Source organism: Medicago sativa, chromosome 4 (assembly GCF_051527215.1).
Source record: "Medicago sativa cultivar Bolivia chromosome 4, Bolivia_mono, whole genome shotgun sequence".
NCBI classification, from domain to species: Eukaryota; Viridiplantae; Streptophyta; class Magnoliopsida; order Fabales; family Fabaceae; genus Medicago; species Medicago sativa.
Genome location: NC_140752.1, coordinates 34,067,074 through 34,089,432, shown reverse-complemented (window position 1 = coordinate 34,089,432; position 22,359 = coordinate 34,067,074). Strand labels below are relative to the sequence as shown.

The following is a 22,359-nucleotide window of genomic DNA, read 5'->3' as shown; positions in this document are numbered from 1 at the left end:
ATATATAATATATATATATATAATCATTTTTTGATATGATATTTAAGTTAATTGTCTTTTATACAAACATATATAATGATTTATTGAAGAAAAAAAAATGATAAAAACCACAATGACATACAAATCTGTTTCAGTTCTGTGCACTGGTGCATTCCAGAATATATAATCCGGAATGTTCCGAGGGTAAAATTGGAAGAAAAAAAAAGGGCGCGCGAGAAAAGGCATAGGGTGAGAAAAGTAAATCTCAATTCATTAAAGAAATTGTTCGAGACAGATCAACTAACATCCCATTATAATCCTCTAAACCTTTTGTACCCTCTTTACTGCTTATCCACATCGGTTATAAAGCTACCGAGCTGTCAAATACAAGGGGAAAAAAAAAAGGTTAAACAAAGTTGACATATCTGGTTAAAAAATTAAATGGAAATATTAACTAGTGCCCCCGGAGCACTGGTTAAGGATCTAAAATAGTAATTTTTTATAGAAGTTTGTGTAATCAATGCATTAGAAATTGAAAACTTTTAAATTTTAAAAGAATAATTACTTTACTTAGAATTGCTTAAAGAGTGTCCCGGGGGCACTCGTTAACAAGACCCAAAATTAAACCATATACATCTACGATGTTTGACTATTTTTGGTTATATTCGACCAAAGCGAGTAGTTGATTACATGTACTAAAAACGAAAGAGAGAATAACTACAAAATCACAATGGAAAAGATATAAAAAGTTAAACAAATACATAATTAATTAATGGGTTTTTTCCTTTTGGTATCATAAAATGACGGATTTAATAATTACAAGTTTTACAAGGGAATGCTGATTTTTTTTCCAAGTCATGAATGAGAGAGCAACTAGTTTCCTTTCCCTTTTGATTTGATAGTAATTTATTCTCCAGCATCATCCTCTTCCAACGTCAAGTTGAATTTATTAGCAATGATGATGATGATGATGATAATAATTCTCCATAACATTTTAATTTAGAAAGGAGGAAAATTAAAAAATGGACAATTTATTAAATGTATGCAGTATTCATGGATGGAATTTTTTTTTTTTTTGGCGTGGGGTGGCAAAAATTGAAAGAATTATGCTAGAAAAACTATTTTTAATACTCTTTTGTAGGTTGATTTTTTTTTTTTTGAAAAAATTGAACTTCTTTTTTTTGTAGGTTGAACTTCTTGAGAATCACAATTTATACAGAATCAATATGAATTGATTTGCAAAGACTCATTTAAATCTAATAAAAGAGAATGTTAAGAAGAGTATTTGCTAGCAATCCACAAATTCAAATGACAGGAACTAATAAGAATTATATGGTTCAAACGACATTTTTTAATTTTATTTGCTAGCAATCCACAAATTCAAACAAAACATTTGCTAGCTATTAAGAATTTTGATTAAAAAAACATTAAAAAATTAGTATTAATCACAGCAATACCACATTATTTTCGTTTTGTTTCTTTTGTACATAGAAGAAAGCAATACCACATTATTTTTGTTTTGTTTCTTCTGTACATAGAAGCATAAAAAAGAAAAATTATTTTCACTGAAAACGTAAATCAAAAACAATAAAATTAAGGTACTAATAGAAGTAGAAAGAAGAAAAAGAAGAAGAAAAAAAAAAAACAAGTAAAATCGAGCTTTGAGCACCAGCTCCAAAGCATACTAGTGTTGCACAAAAATAATCCACTCTCTTTTTTATGAAAAGAGTCTTATGATTGAAATAATGATATTACTTGAATACCTAAACCAATGTTAACCATTTATCCTCTTGGTCAACTACATGCAAAGTGCACCAAATACTTGAGAGGACTAAAAACAGAAGTAAAACTTAGTTGCTGCTAATTTCATACCTGTCAGAAATAGAATCATCATAAAATCTATTTTGGAGCAACAGGTGTAACATTTTCATGTGACCCTAATGAAGTTCCTTGCTCGATGCACTGAAAAAAATTAAATCGAAAGTCATTCATAAGAATAGGAACATTGGAGTAAAGAAGCATGTAAAAAATGTATCAACCTGTAACTTATGCAACTACTTTTTAAGGGAATGACAAATTTTTGAAAGTAAATAAATAATGCTACGCGTTTTCAGTAGAACAAGATTAGTTAAATTCAGGCCAGGTTTTTGGGCCTTATAGGCTACCATTATCAGATTAGAATATTTAAGATTTCATTCTTCCAAAACCTGCCCTCCATTTCTAAATGATTGTCGTTTAAGGTTTGTGTGCAGGAATCAAGAAAAACAATAAATAATTGGTTGACTGAAATAACTTTTACCTAATTTATTAGATTAGGGAAGATTAATAGATTAGTGCATTGGTAGTTTAAAATTGTGGAGTACATAAAAAGATAATTTTAAGTTTTATTTCTCTGCAATATTGACTAGAAGATAAATATATACCAAATCCAAAGATGGCATACATAATCAATTTTTCGCAATTAATACCTGAAGAAGATAACCATGAAGCCAATCCAATGTCTGAGGAAATGTTGTTGCTGAAACATTTACCACGGTCAACCCCTGTAGCATCATATGGTAAAAGTTGAAGTATATGATAAGAATTACAGATAAATAAAATTAAAATCATAAATTTATAAGGGCTTAACGTAATACTGTAATCAGAAATAAGAATTCATAGCAAATGTTTCTCATTTGTTAAGAAATAAATAAAAGCAATCCAGCAAATAGATAAAAATGTCTACATAAAAGGTAGATATGGAAAAATTTGAATTGTGAAAACATGCGGGAGTTGTCTTGGTAGTTATCAAAAAAATGATATGCAAAAATTCTAGCAATCAATGTAATCTTATATTTTTGTGGCACACCTGCGATGTGAACGAGCACAGATAATCCTGTATGGTTTTCAAGTTGGCTATGAGCTTATCAAGATCCTGCAAATTGAACAGCAACATTCAGAAAACAGATGAACTGAACGAAATTCCAACATTTATTAGGTTATTCATGTGGCCTTTTTACAGTTCTTGATCTGGTTCAGTGTTAGAGTATATATGTTTTTTGTTTGAGTTAGAGTATAAGAGTATAAGAAAATATCTAATAGGCCAAATACCTCCATAGGTCCTTTAAATTTCAAGTTTGTTTCAGATAGGTCCTTTAAGTTTATAAGGTTTAAGATAGGTCCTTTAAGTTTCGAGTTTGTTTCGGATAGGTCATTTCTGTCAACCTCCGTTAAGCCATAGTTGTTATGTCCGTTAAACCAAAGCCGATATGCTCGTTAAGTGGGTGAGACCTTATTCAGATTTATGAAGGAAAAAAAGAATCTGTGTTCAGAAATAGGAAGACTGAGGCTAGTTTGGTTTGACATTTTTAGTTGCATGATAAATTGAAGCAGGTTGTTTGAATGTTTTTAAAATTAATAACTAGAAGTGGTTTATTCATAAACACTGTTCTTATTGACGTTTTACAAGATTATTTCTTTGGCATCATTCTGATTCTGTAGTTTCTATCATTTAAAACGATTTTCAAAGAACAAATCACCAATTGAGTTCTTTTCCGTGCCTCTCAATATAGTAAAATGAAATACTCATTAGTATTCAAATGCATGAATGATAAAGTAGCCAAAAATACCAAGTCCTGGGAGCAGGGTGTAGAAGTTTAGAATTTATTGTACCTTGTCCGGGCACTTCTCGATAAATGTACGAGAGGAGATCCACTCTTCAAGTAATGCCTGCAAATAAGATAAGAGAAGTAACACAAGATTATTTGACTTTTAAAAGCTACAAGTAAACAGTGCCTGATAACAAGACCTGTGTACTTGCTTAAGTCATTTCAAAAAAAAATTCAACCTTATCCTACTCCTGCCGACATAAGACAGAGTGAGGCAACAATCAAGACAACACGAGGACTAGTTATTATTATTTCTTTTTACAATCAATTTACTCTTTCCAACTTGTTAATCTATGCATGCGCACGAACCAGTAAACATAAACACTATAATTTTTTCATTGACTGCAGTAGAGTTCCCCATGTACTATTGTAATTGTAATTTGTAACATCTTAGAGATACATACAGGCACATGATCTAGTTGTACCCTTGGACAATCAAATAATTCACAAAGTTAGGCATTCTGTAAATAAAAACAAAAACCATTTATGCGTGTAATAGTTACTTCCATGGAAAAAAAGGACAATGAGACAACCTTATGATCAAATTCAGCCATCTTCAAAACAATAGGCACGATTATTGGTTTGGGGCCTGACTTCTCCTTACTAACAATTATTTTGTCCAACGCCGGTTCCGCAAAAGAAACATCTGCATGACAAACTAATTTGTCATCAAAACATTAAATTGAAACCAGTGCTATCAATAGCAGAACGCTAAAAATCCGCAATGTGAAATAGCAAATAGAGTTGCGAAAAAATAGCGGAAGCCACATTAGCATTTGAGTTAATTATATATGTAAAGAGGCACGCTGCATAAATCAAGTGAACGGATGCAGAACATAGCTTATATATTGAAAAGTTTACATATTACAATGAATATTGGAGTAATACTCACAAATTTTTCAGTTTTTCTATTATAAAAATAACTCATATGCAAGTTCTGAAGTTTTATTATTTTTAAAAACCCTGAATTTCTTTTTACCGCAATTGTCGCTACATCAGCATCCAGAAACTGGAATAGCGAAAAGAGGATTCAACAAATTCCATTATGGTATACTGGTACCACCGCTACTCGACAACATTGATTGAAACAAGTGTCATATCATGGTTTATTTCTAGTATGGAACTGAACATCATTAGAATATGAAAATAATAGATACTACTAACCTTTATGTTCAGTGATGTTTCCATTTAGGCTCAAGGATGGCATGGAACTTGATACTGCATCCACCGTTTCATCATTTACTCCCTCATTGGAGCTCAAAATCTTGGATTCACTATTCGTCTCATCACCACTATCCACATTAATATTTTGTGTGTTTATTGCAGTATTATCATCCAATTGCGCAGACACCGGATCTATTTCTTTATTTCGTGCATATGCACTGGAAGGCGTTTTGTTGTCATCATCCACTAAATAAATGCTAGGATCTAAATGTATTCCCTGTCGTTATGAAGATAAAAGAAAGAAAGTGAGCTCCTAATACGAGAAACACTTTGACTGCTCAATAATATATCGGAGAGCAAGTGACATATGAAACCAACATTTTTCCTTTCTATGGTTGATTTTCTCTCATAGTATCCTTAATTAAGGCATACCTTTGTATTTTCTAAAAAACCATTGACCACTGCCATTTAAGGCATACCTCTGAAAATAAACATTATGTTGTAGACTCGTTCCATCAAGTCTATCCAATCCGAGTCTACCCGAATTTACAAAGAAATGTTTTGCAAGTGAGTTAATTCAATTTTGATAACTACAGGTGTAAACTCACTCGATTTTGATTTAACTTGAAAGTTTGACAACTATGTATCTAAAGACACAACAATAAAGCACTTTCATCCTTCTCAATATATGCTATGGAAATCCCCACCACATACCAAGTATCTTTGTTTTAATCTGTATTATGATGATTGGTATAATGCTGTAATTTAAATGTTGCAGAAAATTTGAATTTTTCAGATTTTGAGCTGAGCAGGTATAAACTAAGCCACTAAATCCTACTTCTGAATGGAGTAAAAGAAAGAAAACAGAAAGCAGATAACAAAACGGGGAGAGAAAGGATGAAGATTTAATAACATAGCTAATCACAAATTTCTAAACTAACCGCATACCAAATATAATTTGACTTGTATACAATGATCCTTCCCATTGGTCTTTTTGGAATCCTTGGTGAGCATTTGTTTTATCCTTATGCTTTGGATCAATTTTTATAGTTTTATTTAAAAGTAATGGTATTAAAAAATTTAAATGGGGCCCCCCGCAAGTCGACAGTGGGATTGGACCCCTCAGATTAGTCAGTTCTTGGGCCGGATACCGAGTTTTAAAATAAATTGGTATTAAAAATTTAATAAATGAATAAAGTGGTAAAAGAAAAAAAAAATTGAGCATTACAGAATAGTAAGCAAATGTTTTTCTATCAATAAGTTTATGGAGAATTTGCAGGTGTGGTCATCAAACCTACTCATAGTTGGTATTATAAGAAATAAACAAATCAAAATACAGATTTACAAGACTAAAAACTGAAAAGAAATACATGTCCATACACGTACCTCGATTATAATTGGTTTTCCATCTTTCATTGCCTTTTTCAAATCACCACCCAAACCTACAAACCAAATGTAAAATTAACAGATGACAAAAAGCAACTATAAAGAAAATAGGGTTAATAGTGCATTACCCCCTTGTAATATAGGTCATTTCCGGTTTTCCCCCTGTAAAATATTTTTTTTGATTTACCCCCTGTAAAATATTTTTGTTTTGGAATACCCCCCTAATAGGTCATTCAAAAACTAAAATTTTTGCAAAAAAAAAAGTTGGTTTTTGAATGACCTATTAGGGGGGAATTCCAAAACAAATTTTTTTTTACAGGGGGTAAATAAAAAAAAAAAAAATTACAGGGGGAAACCGGAAATGACCTATATTACAAGGGGTAAAGCATCATTAACCCAAGAAAATAAAATAATCATAGCACTCTAGCAAAAAAAATTGATTGTTTAATGATGGCTGTGATGATAGCCAAATACAATTTATAAAATGATAAAGATCTCAATCTAGAAAGAATTGTGAAAACCTTTACGAACAACCCTGCATTCTCTGCAAAATTCAGTTATTAACTCCTCTGATGAATCGAAGTCTCGGGCCCATACTGGAGTTGAAGCCAATGGTGCACTATAAAAGACACAAGAAGATAATCGGTCATTCGTAAAAAAAAAAGATATTCAGTCAGATTTCATGTGTAAATGTATGAGTACCAAGTACAAAAGGTTTAGATTTGTGAAAGGTCTTCTCTTGTATGGTTATGCAGTATGTTCATACATACTAAACATACTAACAACTGCAATATGCAAAGTCAAAGTAAAAAGTCTAAAAACTAAAACATGCCTAATATTTAGTTATATAAATAACCGGTGTTGTCAATCACAGATCGCAGAAAACAGCGGTTTGTTCAAATTTTCCTATGCTATAGTGCTTTAGCGCTGCTATAACCATTATTTGAAAACACTTCGTACTAAATACCGTATCGCGGAATAATAGCAATTTGTTGAAATTCTGCAATGGGTGCTATAGCGCCTCTATAGTTTCTATTTGACAATGTCGAAATTAACACATATATAACAATATATATCAAAAGAACTACGCAATTTGAATATATATACTGGAAGCTACAGAACCATACAACATTACCGACATTGGCAGTGCTATATGAATCCAATATTAATATTGAATTAACAGACATGGTATTTCCAATGCAATAACATATAACATATATAGACAAACAGACAGACAATCCGGTAGATGCTGATGGATATAATTTCAGGCCAAAAGTATCCTAAGCATGGTCTATTATGATTTTCTTAAATAAATACTTGTTTTGTCTAACAGAAACTTTCAATCAACGCGAAAATATTAGTCAACCTGAGAATGAAATAAAGAAGTTCAGGACATACTCTGTTGATGTGCGTAACAATTCGTAAACCATATCTGTCTGTCAGAATCAAAAAACAAAAATGTTAAAATCATTTACATATACAGAACATCAAAATAAAGTATAGAGATAAAACTCCTATTAGGTGCATGTTAATTTAACTGGACGAAAGAAGAAAGAAAAAAAAACAACTCAATCTAGATAGATACATCGAATTTTTTGTTATCGAATTTAACTAGTATTTACTTTATATGATAGGGGAAGACGCAGATATATAATCGAAACATTCAATGCCTACCTGTAACACATTTGGCAAATTTAGCCTTTGTGCAAGCTGGGTGGCAATAGTAGACTTCCCAACACAAGCAGTACCACAGACAAGGATTACTAGTGGAACTCTTTGATGGTGAAACCTATGCAGGAAAATGGAAATGAAGCATAATCATACATACGCAGTAAATTTACATACAAAACATTTGTATACGTATGTACAGACAGACTCGGATTTAATACGTTTAGATGTTTTTAAAGACGATATGTCTATTCATACATGCATTGTATAGATTAAATAAACAGATTACAAATGTACGCAAACCTTGTCATCATCTTATAGCGATTTATGTACTCTTCTCCATATCCTCGCCGCTCCATAAGCTTAAATAGGTTGACTTCCAAATCGGACTGCGACCTGTAACATAAAACCACAATGAAAGATAATATTTAACTAACTCTACTAAAATCCAGCATCGCGAAAAGACGATAGTAATATAGCTTACACATCTAGAAGGCTGTTGTCTATGAGAAGCTTCTTCAATTCGAGAGCAATTTTGATAGCTACATGATTTGGAATCTGAAAAAACAACAAGCTATGATTTGTTATGCACTCTATTGCACCGACACTTCTGATTAAATGCGTATCTTGGTGTCCGACACTGACACTTGTGATTACATTGAATTATGTTATTTTCTCAAATTCAGTGTCTGTGTCATGTACGTGCTTCATAGAATATACATATAATATCAAAGCTTGTGATTACATTGAATTATGCTATTTTCTCAATATTTTATCCATGATGACGTGTCAGTGTCCATGTCGTGTCCGGTGTCCGTGCTTCGTGGAAGAGGAGCATTACCTTGGTTACAGTTAGCGTTCTACATAGCAAAAATCTGGAAAGAACATAGTAATGATCGGCATTATCACCCAACCACACCTTCACCTACAAAATCAATAACAGAAAGATAATAGTGGTGAAATTGAAGGAAACACGTATTCGAAAAAATGCATATAAGAACAAAAAGATAGAATTTAGAAAGTTACTTTGACGAAATCGTATTTGGAAGAAGCGTTACGAGAAGAGAATCTGACGGAGGGGAATTGTTGTTTCTCATCACTTTCTTCGCCACTTACAGGGCTTGACACGCTTATTGATTTTCCTTTTTCCTTCTTCATTCTATCGACTTGTTTTTCAGATATACTACTATCCCTTTATCTCTTCTGTTCTAATTGATTTCTCTCTGTTTTTGTTTTGTTCTGTAACATGTTTTTCTTCTGTCTCAGTAAAAACACGTGTTAAAAAAATAGAATAGTAACAAATAAATTGTTGAATTAATTAAGGGTTAAATATGTTGTGATCTTTTCTTTTTGGTGGCCGGGGTTTGAACCCCGAACCTTACATATATTATGCATTGTTCATATAACTAAGTTAAACTCACAGAAACAAATATGTTTTGATCTCTGTAAACATATTAATTTTTCGTATTAATTTTTTCGTTTTATTTGCTCTAAAATTTCCTTTTAACTTTTAGTTCCTTATAAAAATTTCAATCGTTGTTTTTTGTCCTTATTTTTATGTAATTTTTTGTATTTTTTAATGAAATTGTGCAGAAATGTATAGAATATTGTAAAAATCACTAAAAAATAAAAATTGAATTTTTAACAAAACATAAATTAAAGATGAATTTTGGTTTTGGTTATTTTACAACATAAATATTGTGGGTTGATTAATGGGTTAAATATGTTTTTAGTCCCTATAAATATGTAAACTTTTAGTTTTAGTCCCTCTAAAAAATTTCTTCAACTTTTAATCCTTCAAAAAATTTCATCTTTTCATCTTAACTTTTGGTCTCTCCTTTGAAGTAAACTCATGTGTAGAATTCATATTTTTTTAATAAAATTTTGACGAAAAATTTATAATATTATAAGAATTTCACCCAAAATTTTTTTGAATTTTTTAACAAAACATGAATTAAATATGAATTTTTATAATTTTTTCCAGTTAAAATTCATATCTAATTTATATTTGTCATAAAATCTTTCAGCGGATTAGCTTATTTGTGGAAAAAGGATTTTACATGGTAGCATTGCAAATCTTTCATAAAATGACATCGACATTAAGATTGTTGATCATGTGCGTGGACGTTGGAGGATAGAGGGTTGCTATGGTAGCCTAGTGGCTAGAGTTCATTCTTTTTAAGGTGAATAAGTGGGGTGTCCGGGGTTCGAACCCCGGCCCCTGCACATAATAATGCATGTCTCTGTCAACTGAGCTATGCTCACAGGGACAGAGAGTCTTAAAATTTACTAAGACAGATGTTCAACCTTTCCCCACTTCCATCAATTCCATGATGTATCATGGGTGACTTTAATGACATCCTAGTAACGGATGAAAAAAAAAAAAAAAAAAAAGAGAGATCTGAAAGGCAGTAGTGTTTAATTCACAAGGTTTCAGACAAGTTGCTCTAGATGATGGTCTTGTAGACAAGTTGCTCTTTTACATGGTTTAAAAGCTTAGGCATCAATCATGATGTGGGAGAAAAATTGGATAGAGTAATGGCTAATGATAGTTGGTATAATATATTTCAGAATGCAAAGCTAGAATGTCTCACAAACTCGATGAATGCACTGAGGACCTTACCAACTGGAGCAAGGATAACAATGATATGCACCAAGTTTTTTGTTTCCTTAATAATGCCTAGCATTATTATTATTATTTGTTTAAAGACTATGTATAGGTCCCACAACCCAACATTATTATCAAGTGTCCCAAATTTTACAATAAACAATCATTTGAGTTCTTAAATGTGTGGGGATCAAATTGACTAATGAAAAATAAATTCAAAATAAGATGTTTTTGTTATTTTGATACATTCACAGACGATGGACAACGCCTCACACATTCAAACCAAATTCAGAAAGAGGGATACAAATAGCTGCATCCAACATTACATGCAAAATTCATACTTTCTAAAAAAATGCTAACAAGTGTTCATGGGAAACTTGTGAAAGAACCAAATAGTAAAATTATCTTACTATTTGTATAGTTAAACTCTTAAAAGTGTAAAAAATACTCATTTCATAATTTATTTTTTGTTTCCTTAACAACGCCTCAGAGGCGGCGGTTAGCATGAGCCATACATTTTATACAAAAGTATAAACTTTAGCAAGTTCCAGAGCAACAGGCCCACAGACAACGGTAACATGGTTAATACTTCACTAAACTTTCACGTTGTATAAAGAAAATGCAACAAGGGGACCCAATTTCCACTATGGTGAACTGGGCGTAACTTTTACATAATTACATTGCTAGGCTTCTTCCTTATTAGTCTGACAAAAGGAAGAACAAGAAAGAACAATCTTCCACCGCCAACATCTAAGCTAAAGGTAAAAAAGTGATTATTACATTGGTAATGCTACAATTTCACCATGTCAGTGAAAATAATCTGTTTTTCAGACAATGCCTAGGTTTATTAGAAAACTACTACCATTGTTGTCTAATAGCAACTATAGTGGCACTATAACGCTATATCATAGCGGAATTTAACCAAATCACCATTGTTCCGTAATACGCTATATAGTAAAAAGTGTTGTCAAATGGCAACTATAGCTGCACTATAGCGTTGTAATGTAGTAGGATTTGAACAAACCGCTATTTTTGTGATCAACTATTGACAGCACTATTTAAGAGTCATGTCATGTCCTTTTAAAAAATTTGCCACCTTTCTTTCCCATACTAATCCCCACAAGACTTGATGGAAGAAGTGATTTCGTATCTGGCCTCCATTTCAATTCTTTGAGAGTAGTAAATAAGGTTGCAAGTGAAGGAGAGATTTCACTATCTTTTATATGCTTACATGAGACTACTCTAAGGCTTTGAAGCTCCTTCCATGAATGTATTACAGACTCCAAACCTTCTGTTGTTAGCAATGAGCATCCTTCTAAGTAAAGCAATTTTACACGCCTGAAAAAGAACAGCAATCAATACATATAATTTCAGCTGATTACAGTCACTTCTATATGGTTTTGTCGACTAAAATTGGCATAACCAACTTCAAACAAGACTCAAAAAACATATAGAAATTGAAAATTTGAAAGCTAGATGTGAATAGTTGAGTTCACTATCAACTTGTTACAATATTGGAATAAGGAAAAGGAAAATGCCTTGTTCTAGTCTACAACCAAGAGGTGTAAAATCAAAATTTCAAAATAATCTTGCAGAACAAAGCCATTCCAACAAAGAAAAAATTACTAGCACTTTATAAATTCCCCCAGACCTGAAGACCAGATTGCCAATATACATATATGATTAGAGACATTTCAACATTGGTCAATTACACCATATAATTTTTCAGAATTCAACACACATTATCCCAGGGAAAGGGACCCCTAAACTAATTTGTGTTATGCCGAGAGGTAAGTTAAAATATGACCACAAATTAGTCCATCACCAGGGATCGAACTCAGGTACCAACCAAATATATCGCTTCAATGGAGCGCATTAACAACTAGCGCTCAACACATCATGGTTACACATTAGAATTTGAATCAATGGCTTGCCAATTGTCAATCAAACAGGAAAATAAGACCAAAAATTCTAGACAGTATAGTGACAAAGTTATCAATCAACAGTAATTACAAAAGAGACCATTACCTGCAAACAGTTGCAAAGCCGAACATGCCATTATCGAATCCCCAGCAATCCTGAATAATAATCTCCCTAGCAACCCTGCAAACAGAAAACAAAGCCGAAACGCTCTTCTTATCCCGCAACTGACACTTTTGCAAATGCAGCCTCTCAAGTGCAGGACAAGAACCCAAATACTCATCGAGTCCCGGATTTAAATCAATCTTCTTACAAGACTGTAACCTCAACGTCTTCAAATTCTCACAATACGAAATCGCAGCCATCCATCCATCATCCATCCTATGATCACACAATGTCAACTCCTCCAACATCTGACAACACTTCCCAATAGCCTTAATCCCATCAAAACTCCCTTCACACCCACAAAGCTCAAGCTTCACAAGCCTCTTACACCCTTGAGCTAAAATCGTCAAACCAATATCCGAAACAACCGAACCATAAAATCCCTCAACATTCCCAACCAATTTCAAAATCTGCAAATTCCCACACGCCGCAATTCCCCTTAAAACATTATCACTACACTTCTGCAACTCCAGTTCCTGCAATGTAGAACACTCTTCAGCCAAACTTAACAAACCCATTTCACTAGCACCAATCACTTGAACCCTTCTCAAATTAGGACAACCATTAGCTAAAGCAACTAACCCATTATCAATAACCTCAACAGGAAGCATATTCTCCTCACAATTAAACCAATTCGGCGACGACGCAGAATCAATATACATATTCAAAACATTACTACTCATCAAAATATTCGAACTTTGTGTCAAAATCAATGACCCATGAATCAAATCAACATGATTAAGATTAGGGAACCTATAAATCAATCTACCAGATAAAACAAAGTTCCAATCACGAATCCGAATCGATCGAACCAAACGACCTTGTAAATTCAACCATCTTTTACAAACCAATGAATTCACATTTCTCTGTGAATCTGGAAGCTTTGAGAGAATGTTGAGAAGAATTTCATCAGATAACATAAGGGTTTGATCAATGATTGAGAAATTGGGGAAATTAGGGTTTGATTTTCGAGGTGATGAAAGAGAGTGAAGCTGTTGCATTGCAGCAGCAACAACTATTTGGTTTAAAGGCTTTGATTTGGTGTGTTTTAGCCATAAATCAGACCACCGTGTTCCTAGTTTCTTCAATGGCGAATTAGGGTTAGGGTTAGGGTTTTCTTTCTGAGAATGATGATTCTTCTTCTCCGTTGAAAACGACATCGTTTTTGTGTTGTTTTTGCGGTGGTGGTAGTGTGTTGCAGTGTTCGTTTCGTTCTTCTATATTGTTATGTTTATGCTTTTTTATTTTTTATTTTTTTTATTTATTTGTGGAAATGGAAAATTGAATTTGTAGAAAACAAACACCAACGGAAATATATCTTTTTCTCTCTATGTTTAGATTTTGAATATAATCTTTTTGTTTTCTTGTGGCTTATTCTAACGGTATAGATTTTTTTCCACTCAAAAAGGGATCATAAAAAAATATTAAATAATGGAGGAGGGACCCATTTTTCAATGGAAGACCTTTTATGGTTTGATGAGATAATAAAGGAAAGCTTTGATGGTGACATGTGTAGATGCAGTGTTCTAGGCTTAGGTAACGGATATAAGAGTAGTTTAATGTAGTTTGAATTGGTCATGGTTAGGGGTGTTCATTGTTCTAAACTGCATTGGAACTGAACCACATTAATGGATACAATTCAGTTTTTAAAACCACTTTAAAAAAAACTGGTTAATTTTTTAAACCAGTTCCAGTTCGGTTTAGAACCGGTTCAGAACCGGTTTACAGTTTTGAACCGGTTTATTTATTTTGAACCGGTTTCGAACCGGTTTATAGTTTTAAACCGGTTTACTTATTTTTAACCAGATTTTTTTTTGAACTGGTTTTCTACTACCCGAATTATCACCTTCAAAATCTCGATACAAATCATCATCATTATTAACATCTTCACCTTCTTCAATTCGCGAAGAAACCCAATTCGATCTTGGTCTTTTGGAACCCTTTTTCACTTTCCAGCTACCAATAATTACACCGTCGGTGTTGGTTTCTACGTCTTCCATCGAAATCGGAAACCGAAGTCAAATTAGTCAAAGGACGAGTCTTCGAGGGTTTACCTGAGACGTTGCCGAAGCCGAATCGCCATGATTTTGAACTGCGGCGAGGGTGGGAATCAGAGGGTTGGTCTCCGATGTCGCCTAATCGGACGCTGGGTCGGTGTTGCCGCTTCGATCCGTGAGGTTCTGAAGGGGGTAGTGTTGCTGCAGTCGTTGCTCCGCCGTTTATTTGGACCTCCGGTGGCGGAACCTCTTCCATTTTCTTCCGTTTCCAGCGAGATATGTTGTGGTTGCTCTGTTAATTTGAAGTAGGATTGATTGGGTTGTTAAAGTATGAAAGAGTAGATAGAGAGTGAGGACTGTGAACGAAACGATAGGAATCTTCAGTTGCTGTGTTCAAAAAACTTAAACCGGTTCAAAACTGTAAACCGGTTCTGAACCGGATTTAAACTGCACTGGAACTGGTTTGAAAAAGTGGTTCAGTTCAAAACTGTTTGAAATGGTTCAGTCCAAAACAGGGTTGGATGCAGTTTGGTTCATAGTTTGGTGCAGTTAACTGAATTGTTTGAACACCCCTAGTCATGGTTTGTTGCTAACCATAAGTGGGAGTAATTAAGGTTTTGATTTAATGAAGGGACATTAAAAACGTCAGGTTTGTTTATTAAAATTTGTTAATTTTGTTTTGTTTTGTTTTTTACAAAAGAGTAATTAACACACTAATCTAACGATCTTATACATGCAAACCCTAAATATGGAAATGGATTTCTTCCGGTGTGTTTTTCTCCAATTTTAAGTTTTCAACATTTATATTTTTTTCATCACATTTCGCAAATGCACAATCACAGTTCATAGTACATTTAGTTTCGCATGTAAGGAATTCTTACCGCATAAAGGATCGCATAATCATAATTACATTTGTGTTAGCCTGCATTTTCGACAGGCTAAAATTAAATGCAGTCAAAAGAGTTGACTTTATGTTTTGAGTAAAAGTTGATATGTTCGACTTCAGAGAATATGAAGGATTGTTTGTCGTTTTGTCGAAGGGATAGACTTTGCAAAATTTGGCGTTATAAAGGTCATTGTTTGACAGATATTGAAGGTGTCGAGAAGACTGGTTCCAGATACGATTGAATAATTGTTATCAATAAGGCATATTTTTCGAAATTCAAATTGAAGAGGTGTTTTAGGTTGTTAGTGGCAATTATAATTTCAAATGTCTATGTGTAGATAGTTTTTAGTATAAATAGTCGTTTCTCATAGGAGAAAATGGTCACAATTCAACCATACAGAAAACTTAAACTCAAACTATCCGCATTTAGAGAGAAACAAGTTACAAGTCACAATATATGAATTTGCGTACCAAATTATTTTCAATCAATGCAATTTAAGTTTGTTTTCTTAAATTCCTTCCCAAATTACTTGTTTCTTTAAGTATTGTTCGCCCTTTTTTTTACTGAAAATAACTTCGACGGATTTAACCTTGTTAAATTTGACGGTTATCTTCATTGTAATTATAATAAGTACATCAAGAACATTCATCAAATTTTGAAAAATAACAAACACATTATGTCCTAAGATTTACTGGTTGATCTTGCAAGTAATTAATTTTAAACATGCAGTTGTTTACCAAAAATCACGGTAAACAAGTTGTAAATAACTTTTTTTTTTGTTAGTTGACGATAGACGAAGTAGAAATCACCACTTAGGACATATGGGGATCTATGATCCATGTGTCGTCATCATATAAGAGGACGCGACAATCTCGATGATCCCTGGGGAACATAATTATTAGCGGTGGGAATAGGCGGGGTCGAGTTGGGCTTTGCTTAAATAGGTCAAGTCTAGTTAAAAAACTAAAGTCTAAGCCTGACCTATTAACATGTCAAAGACTTTATTTTAAATCTGAATTTTGCTCTCCACCCAACACATTTTGCTCGCGCCCTGCAGCCATGCCAAAATTGCCCTTGCGCATGTTAAGTAACGCAGCGTACGTTAACTCACGCTGCGCAAGTTATGTGACGCGGCGCAAGTTAACTCACGCAGTGTTCCTGTTTTCGTACAAAACCCATTAGTCCGAACTCCAACCACCATTTTCTTTCCCTCCACCTTCAAAAACCCAAAAAGTGCGATTTTTTGGGTCAAAATCCTCATCCCAAATCATTGCAAATCGTCAGAAAGCAAGTTTCTACGCTCATCAAGCACCAAATATCAGGTATTGTATCATCAAAACTCATCTCATTTTGCTGGTTTTTGTGCTTTGTTCGTATGGTTTTTATAGGCAATAGGGCTAGCTGTGCAAGTTAACTTGGCTGCACGACTTAATTGTTGCAAGTGTTAAAGTGTTGCGTGACTTAAGTCACGCCACTGTGCAGTCATGATTTTTGAATTTTTTGCGCCACTTTTGTTCTTGGTTAGCTTGTTACGCAAGTAATTTATTTATTCTTCCTTTGTAATTATTTTTATTCAATAGATATATAGGGAGATGGTTGACAAAGTCGCAGATGATGACGTTGAACCGAAACCGGCCAAAAAAGAAGGTTCCGGCGAAGGTTCCGGCGATGTCAAACCAACCTTTAATTTAAAACCGTTTAAAGTCCAAATTCCAATTCAAGCTTGAATTGGTAAAATTGAAGAACCTAAACCGGTACCTATCGGTGTTATTTGTGAAGCTCGTGACACCGCCTCATTTTTTACAACAAATGCAAGATGGAGAGAGCGAGAAGAGTTACTTACTTGGGTTCGCGGACAAGGGGTAAAGGCCGGATTTGGTGTTTGTATAGATAAATCTGTTATAAAAAGGCCGTACTTGACGATGCAATGTGAAAGGAGTGGGATATACAAGCCACCTAAGACAAGGAAGAAACCGAACCTTGAGGGCAACGGCTCAAGGAAATGTAATTGTCTGTTTATGTTGAAAGGTTTCTTTGATAAAGATACAAATGATTGGTGGCTTGCAATGCTTTGTGGAATGCACAACCATGACTTGGAGGAGGGAAAGTTACAAGGACACCAAATTGCGGGTAGACTTAGTGCGGAGGAGAAGAGAAAAGTTATCGAAATGACAAAGAGTTTGACGGTGCCTCGGAATATTCTCACCAATTTGAAGGAAAATAACAACGAAAGTGTGACAACAATCAAGCAAGTGTACAATGTGCAAACAAGATGGCACAAGGGGGAAAAAGGTGACATGACGGAGTTGCAATTCTTGATTTCGAAGTGGGTGGAGCATAAATACGTCTATTACACAAGATGCAATAGTGAGGAAACCACTCTTGAAGACATCTTTTTTGCTCATCCGGAGTCAATTAAATTGCTCAACACCTTTCCGACCGTTTTGGTCATGGACTCTACATACAAAACCAACAACTACCGAATGCCGTTGTTTGAGCTAGAGGATAACTTTTCTTGGGCACTTACGATGTTGAAAGGTCTCTTGTCCTCAAACGACAACATGCCTAAGGTGACTGTCACCGATAGGGATGGTGCTTTGATGAAGGCCGTTGGCACAGTTTTCCCTGAAACATACACCATGCTTTGTTATTTTCATATTGGGAAGAATGTAAGGTCTAAGTGCATCACAGATTGTAAAGTTCACCCAAAGCCTCCTAAGAGTGCAAAAGTTGACAAGAAAGAATTGAAGAAGAACAAGGTGAAGAATAGTGATGTTGTTGAGAAAGTGGTGAATGCTTGGAGAGAGTTGGTCGAATCTCCTACGGAGGAATCATATGCAAGTAATTTATTGAAATTCAAAGAGGTATGCATGCCATTTCCGGAATTCATTAAATATGAGTGTATTATTGCCATGAAGAGCAAGCAAAAATTGGCTCGTCTTGGATGATATATACCCTCATTGGAAAAGGTTGTGTGTACAAGGAGAAAAGATTGATGATGATTATGGAGGAGTGGAATGGCATTCAATAACTTCTCAAGAAAAGCCCTTACAATATGAAGTTCCACATCAAAGAGATGATGCGTCAAATTGCATTTCTGGAAACCACAATTTTGTCTCCGCCTTTGAAAAGGGCGGTAACCAAGGGAGCACCTAAAAGGAAGAGGACTACACTCAAAGTGTCATCATCGGGTCGAATCCCCTCTAGGTGGGAGACCATTGATTCTCAAAATCCGGATAGTCAACCTTCACAACCAAAGAGGTCACTTCCAAAGAGGAAAGATGCACGCCTTGGCACTTACTCCCGCTCACAAGCTTCATCCTCTACTTCAAAACCGTTTTGGAATATCCCATACATTTCACAAATTCCAAATATCATGAGCTCTTTTGTTGAACAAATTGTGAATGTTAAAGGGGATGGTCATTGTGGATTCCGGGTGATAGCTAGGCACTTGGGGAAGGATGAGGAAGATCATGTTTTGATTCGGTATGCACTTATTAATGAGTTGAAAAATCACAAGAGTGACTACATGCCGATATATGACACGGAAGAGTGTTATAACAAAATCTTGAATGGTTTATACCCTCCAAAACGTACAATTGGTGTTGCGCCGGTAGATAAGTGGATGACCACTCCGGATATGGGTCACATTATTGCTTCTTGCTACAAAAGACCCGTTGTTCTATTGACTTTGCCCGAAACGGGTGGTGTATGTGAGACATATTTCCCAATCTGAAGTGCTCCTCCACTTAATCCACATTCCAACTTCATGTGTCTTTGCTTAATTCCCGACCACTATCTTCATGTGATTTTGAGGGAAGGTTGTCTGTTACCACCGAGTTGTAAGGAGTGGATGAACAACAAGATTGGTGAGGCGGAGAATTGGCATTTTGCGTTTTTGGATAGACAAAACGCTTTCAATGAACTCATGTCTAAGGAGCCGAAGCCGCCAAAGAAACCAACAAATAAGCACAATCCAATTGTTTGTGATGATACTCCCACCCCGCAAAAAAAGGAACAAGAATTTGAATGGACGGAAAACATGGAAGAAAACGACAATTTAGGAATGTCACTAGACCTCTTATATAGGTTATTATAGGTTAGGACAGTTATAGGTCGGTCGGTGTTTGTCCTATTTTTTGGTGGTATTACACCCCGACGTATTTTTTGGTGGCCGGTTATGTAATTTGGATATTTGTGGCCAATATGTAACTAATATTATATATATTAAATGAAATGAATTATTTTTTTGGTGGCCGGTTATGTCACACCAATTATTGCTTGCATTACTTTGTCTCTAATTATTCAACTATTTATTTTATCTCATTTATCTCATATTTGTTTTTCATTATATTTTTGTGAAGTGAAACATGTCTGAAGATGCACAAGATCCGGTTAAACTTGAAGTTCGTTATGTAGATGTGAAAAAGAGGGCTTGGTTCACTGTAAACCCCATCGACAAGTTGGACGAGTTGAAGGCAAAACTTGACGACTTCTTTATCCATATTGGTTCAAATCATAGAACACGTGATGTGATAGTAAATGTGCCAGGCCTGGACTTGGGGGAGGATAAAGAAGAGGACTTCTAGAAGACCGTGTATTATCCACAACTTCTCAAAGATGATAGCGACGTTGATTTCATGTTTAGGGTAATGGTTGAGAATAATACTTTGTATCTTTTTGTCCGATCCGTTAAAGTGTAATCATTATTTAAGTGTAATAGTGTAATGTTTGACCGTTTATGTGAGATTATGTAATTTTATAAATTTATGGACAAATTTGTGTAATTTGGATCGTTTGCGTGTCATTAAGTGTGTTTAAATGATTACGGTCCATTACCGACGAATTTGTGTAATATGGACCGTTTGGATCGTTATGTGTGATTATGTGATTGTGAAAAAAAAAACTATGTTTTAGTGTAATTTTGATCGATTGTGTCGTATTATCCAATAATATTGTTAATTGGCGTAAGTAGGTTCAATTACGAGCATATTAAGGTTTGGACCCATATTGCATTCAATGCACATCAGTACAACATTCAATGTTGTACTGATATATCAGTAGTGCGTGAGTTAACTCGCACAAGTGTTAACACTATGCGTGAGTTAAGTCACGTAGTGTTTTACACTATGCATGAGTATGCGTGAGTTAACTCACGCAGTGTTTTACACATGTGTTACTTAAGTAGCGCAGCGTATGTTAACTAACGCATACATTTACACTTGCGTTAGTCAACTTGCGCAAGGGTATATTTGGAACGGCTGTAGGGCGCGAGCAAAATGTGCAGGGTGAAGAGCAAAATTCTTTAAATCTAGTTTGACCTTTTTAAAAGCCCGATAGCCTGTCTAAAAGGTTAATTTGTACTAACAATTTTAAATATAACATTTGACAAAGAGTAATAAACATATATTTTTTAAATGACTAATAGGTCAATATAATTTTGTAAAACATGTACATCCATTATCCCCCACTTTATTAGCATGTATATCCAATAAAATTTTATAGAGCTAGCAAATCCATTTTGTAGAGGCTAATATGCATGTATTATATAATGTAGTGTATATAATTACACATATGTGAGCCGACCTGATATGCTTAGTAGGCTTTTCTATAAGCCTTAGCATGATCTATTTAAATCAATGAGCTTTATTAAAATATTGAGTCTAACATATTTAAAAAACGAGTAAGGCCGAGCTGAACTTTAAGTAGGTCGGGTCATAGGCCCCTAACGGGTGGCCTTGCCTATTCCCACCCCTAACAATTATATTGAGTCTCATGGTGGAGACCTACATATTAGATCACGAGGGTATATAGTGTTGGTCTATATGGCCAATAGGGATGCGCGCTAGAAGGGGATGAATAGCGTTTAAAAAGATTCAGAGTTTTAGCAAAAGCGTTTTGAAAAGATATTGACTTATTGGAAATATGTTTTGAACAATCACAAACTATGACAAATTGTTAAACCTATGCACTAATAAGATTTACAAGAGAATTGATAGATTCACAAGCTAAATCTTATTTCAATCAATTATTAATAATACTTGAACAATTTGCAAAACAAGACTATTTCAAAACCAAATAAAACAAGCTAAAAACCAAGAACACAATGTATATGCAATTGATGAATTGACTAAGGATTGAAACTAATTTGATCCAAGTGAAATAGTGAAAACCTAATTAAAGGAATTAGGCCAATTTTAACCAAAAAAACTTATATCAAAATCAATTTCTATCCTATCAATTAATCAATTTAAGCATATACAATTATCAAAATTAAAGAGGATAAGGAAGAGATAGCAACATCGAAATTTTTATAGTAGTTCACACTTTCGTCCTCGCTTCGGGCTACGTCTACTCTTCTTGGTGAAAAACGCCTCCACCAAGGACTTCCACTAATAGTAACAATGTTGATTTACAAATGTGATTACAAGAGTTCCTTGAAACTACCCTAGTTCTTCAACCCCTATGTAACCACTCCCCCAAACATCAAATACCCTTTGAATTTGGTGCTTATTGATGTCTTCGAATCCTCAATCACCCGTGCAACCCTTCAAGCTCTTCACTCAAGCACTTCGATGCTACGTCCGACAATTGGATCCCCTTGAACACAAGAACAATTAGAAAGAACCCCCAAGATCTTTGGAGGTGAAATGAGATTATTCACTTCACTTTAGAACCTTGATTAAGCCCAATCAATTTTCTTGAAAGAACCAACTTACAATCCCTATAGCAACCTAGCAATCTTTGACACAAAGAGCAAAGTAATTCTAAGAAAAAGTGTTTAATCTTGAAGAATTTGTTAACTTTAAGGTGTGTGGACTCTAGAGAGAATAGTTGCAAATGGTTCAATGCTTGGGTGTTATGAGGAAGTGAGTATATATAGAATGGTGTGGTAAGTGTAAAAATTCGGCCAAAAACAACATAGTGAATCGATTCAC

General features: G+C 34.4%; 2 protein-coding genes and 1 long non-coding RNA gene across 5 annotated transcripts; 1 reads left to right on the top strand and 2 right to left on the bottom strand.

The window, feature by feature from the left end:
- Positions 1–224: 224 nt before the first annotated feature.
- LOC146928941 (P-loop containing nucleoside triphosphate hydrolases superfamily protein) lies at positions 225–9,119 on the bottom strand. Of its 3 annotated transcripts, none has more exons than XM_085701099.1 (15): positions 8,871–9,098; positions 8,686–8,769; positions 8,329–8,402; positions 8,148–8,240; positions 7,851–7,965; positions 7,575–7,612; positions 6,698–6,795; positions 6,177–6,232; positions 4,791–5,067; positions 4,160–4,284; positions 3,631–3,687; positions 2,828–2,893; positions 2,448–2,522; positions 1,852–1,941; positions 225–356 (listed from the first exon to the last, which is right to left on the bottom strand). In XM_085701099.1, the coding sequence occupies exons 1-14, from the start codon at positions 9,000–9,002 to the stop codon at positions 1,879–1,881; spliced, it is 1,353 nt and encodes a 450-aa protein (XP_085557225.1). In that variant the 5' UTR covers positions 9,003–9,098; the 3' UTR covers positions 225–356; positions 1,852–1,878. The 3 variants fall into 3 exon arrangements, with proteins under 3 accessions (XP_085557225.1, XP_085557226.1, XP_085557223.1); XM_085701100.1 differs by lacking the exon at positions 225–356 and adding an exon at positions 722–925 and having other exon boundaries at positions 4,160–4,272; positions 8,871–9,119; XM_085701097.1 differs by lacking the exon at positions 225–356 and adding an exon at positions 722–925.
- Positions 9,120–11,031: 1,912 nt separating this feature from the next.
- Positions 11,032–13,726, bottom strand: LOC146928940 (RNI-like superfamily protein). Its single transcript, XM_085701096.1, has 2 exons — positions 12,481–13,726; positions 11,032–11,790 (listed from the first exon to the last, which is right to left on the bottom strand). Exons 1-2 carry the CDS (start codon positions 13,695–13,697, stop codon positions 11,523–11,525), a joined length of 1,485 nt encoding a protein of 494 aa, XP_085557222.1. The 5' UTR covers positions 13,698–13,726; the 3' UTR covers positions 11,032–11,522.
- A 2,914-nt stretch (positions 13,727–16,640) lies between these two features.
- On the top strand, positions 16,641–20,213 carry LOC146928939 (uncharacterized). Its single transcript, XR_015005901.1, has 2 exons — positions 16,641–16,743; positions 19,786–20,213. It is a non-coding gene; the product is annotated as an uncharacterized LOC146928939 (long non-coding RNA).
- Positions 20,214–22,359: the final 2,146 nt, after the last annotated feature.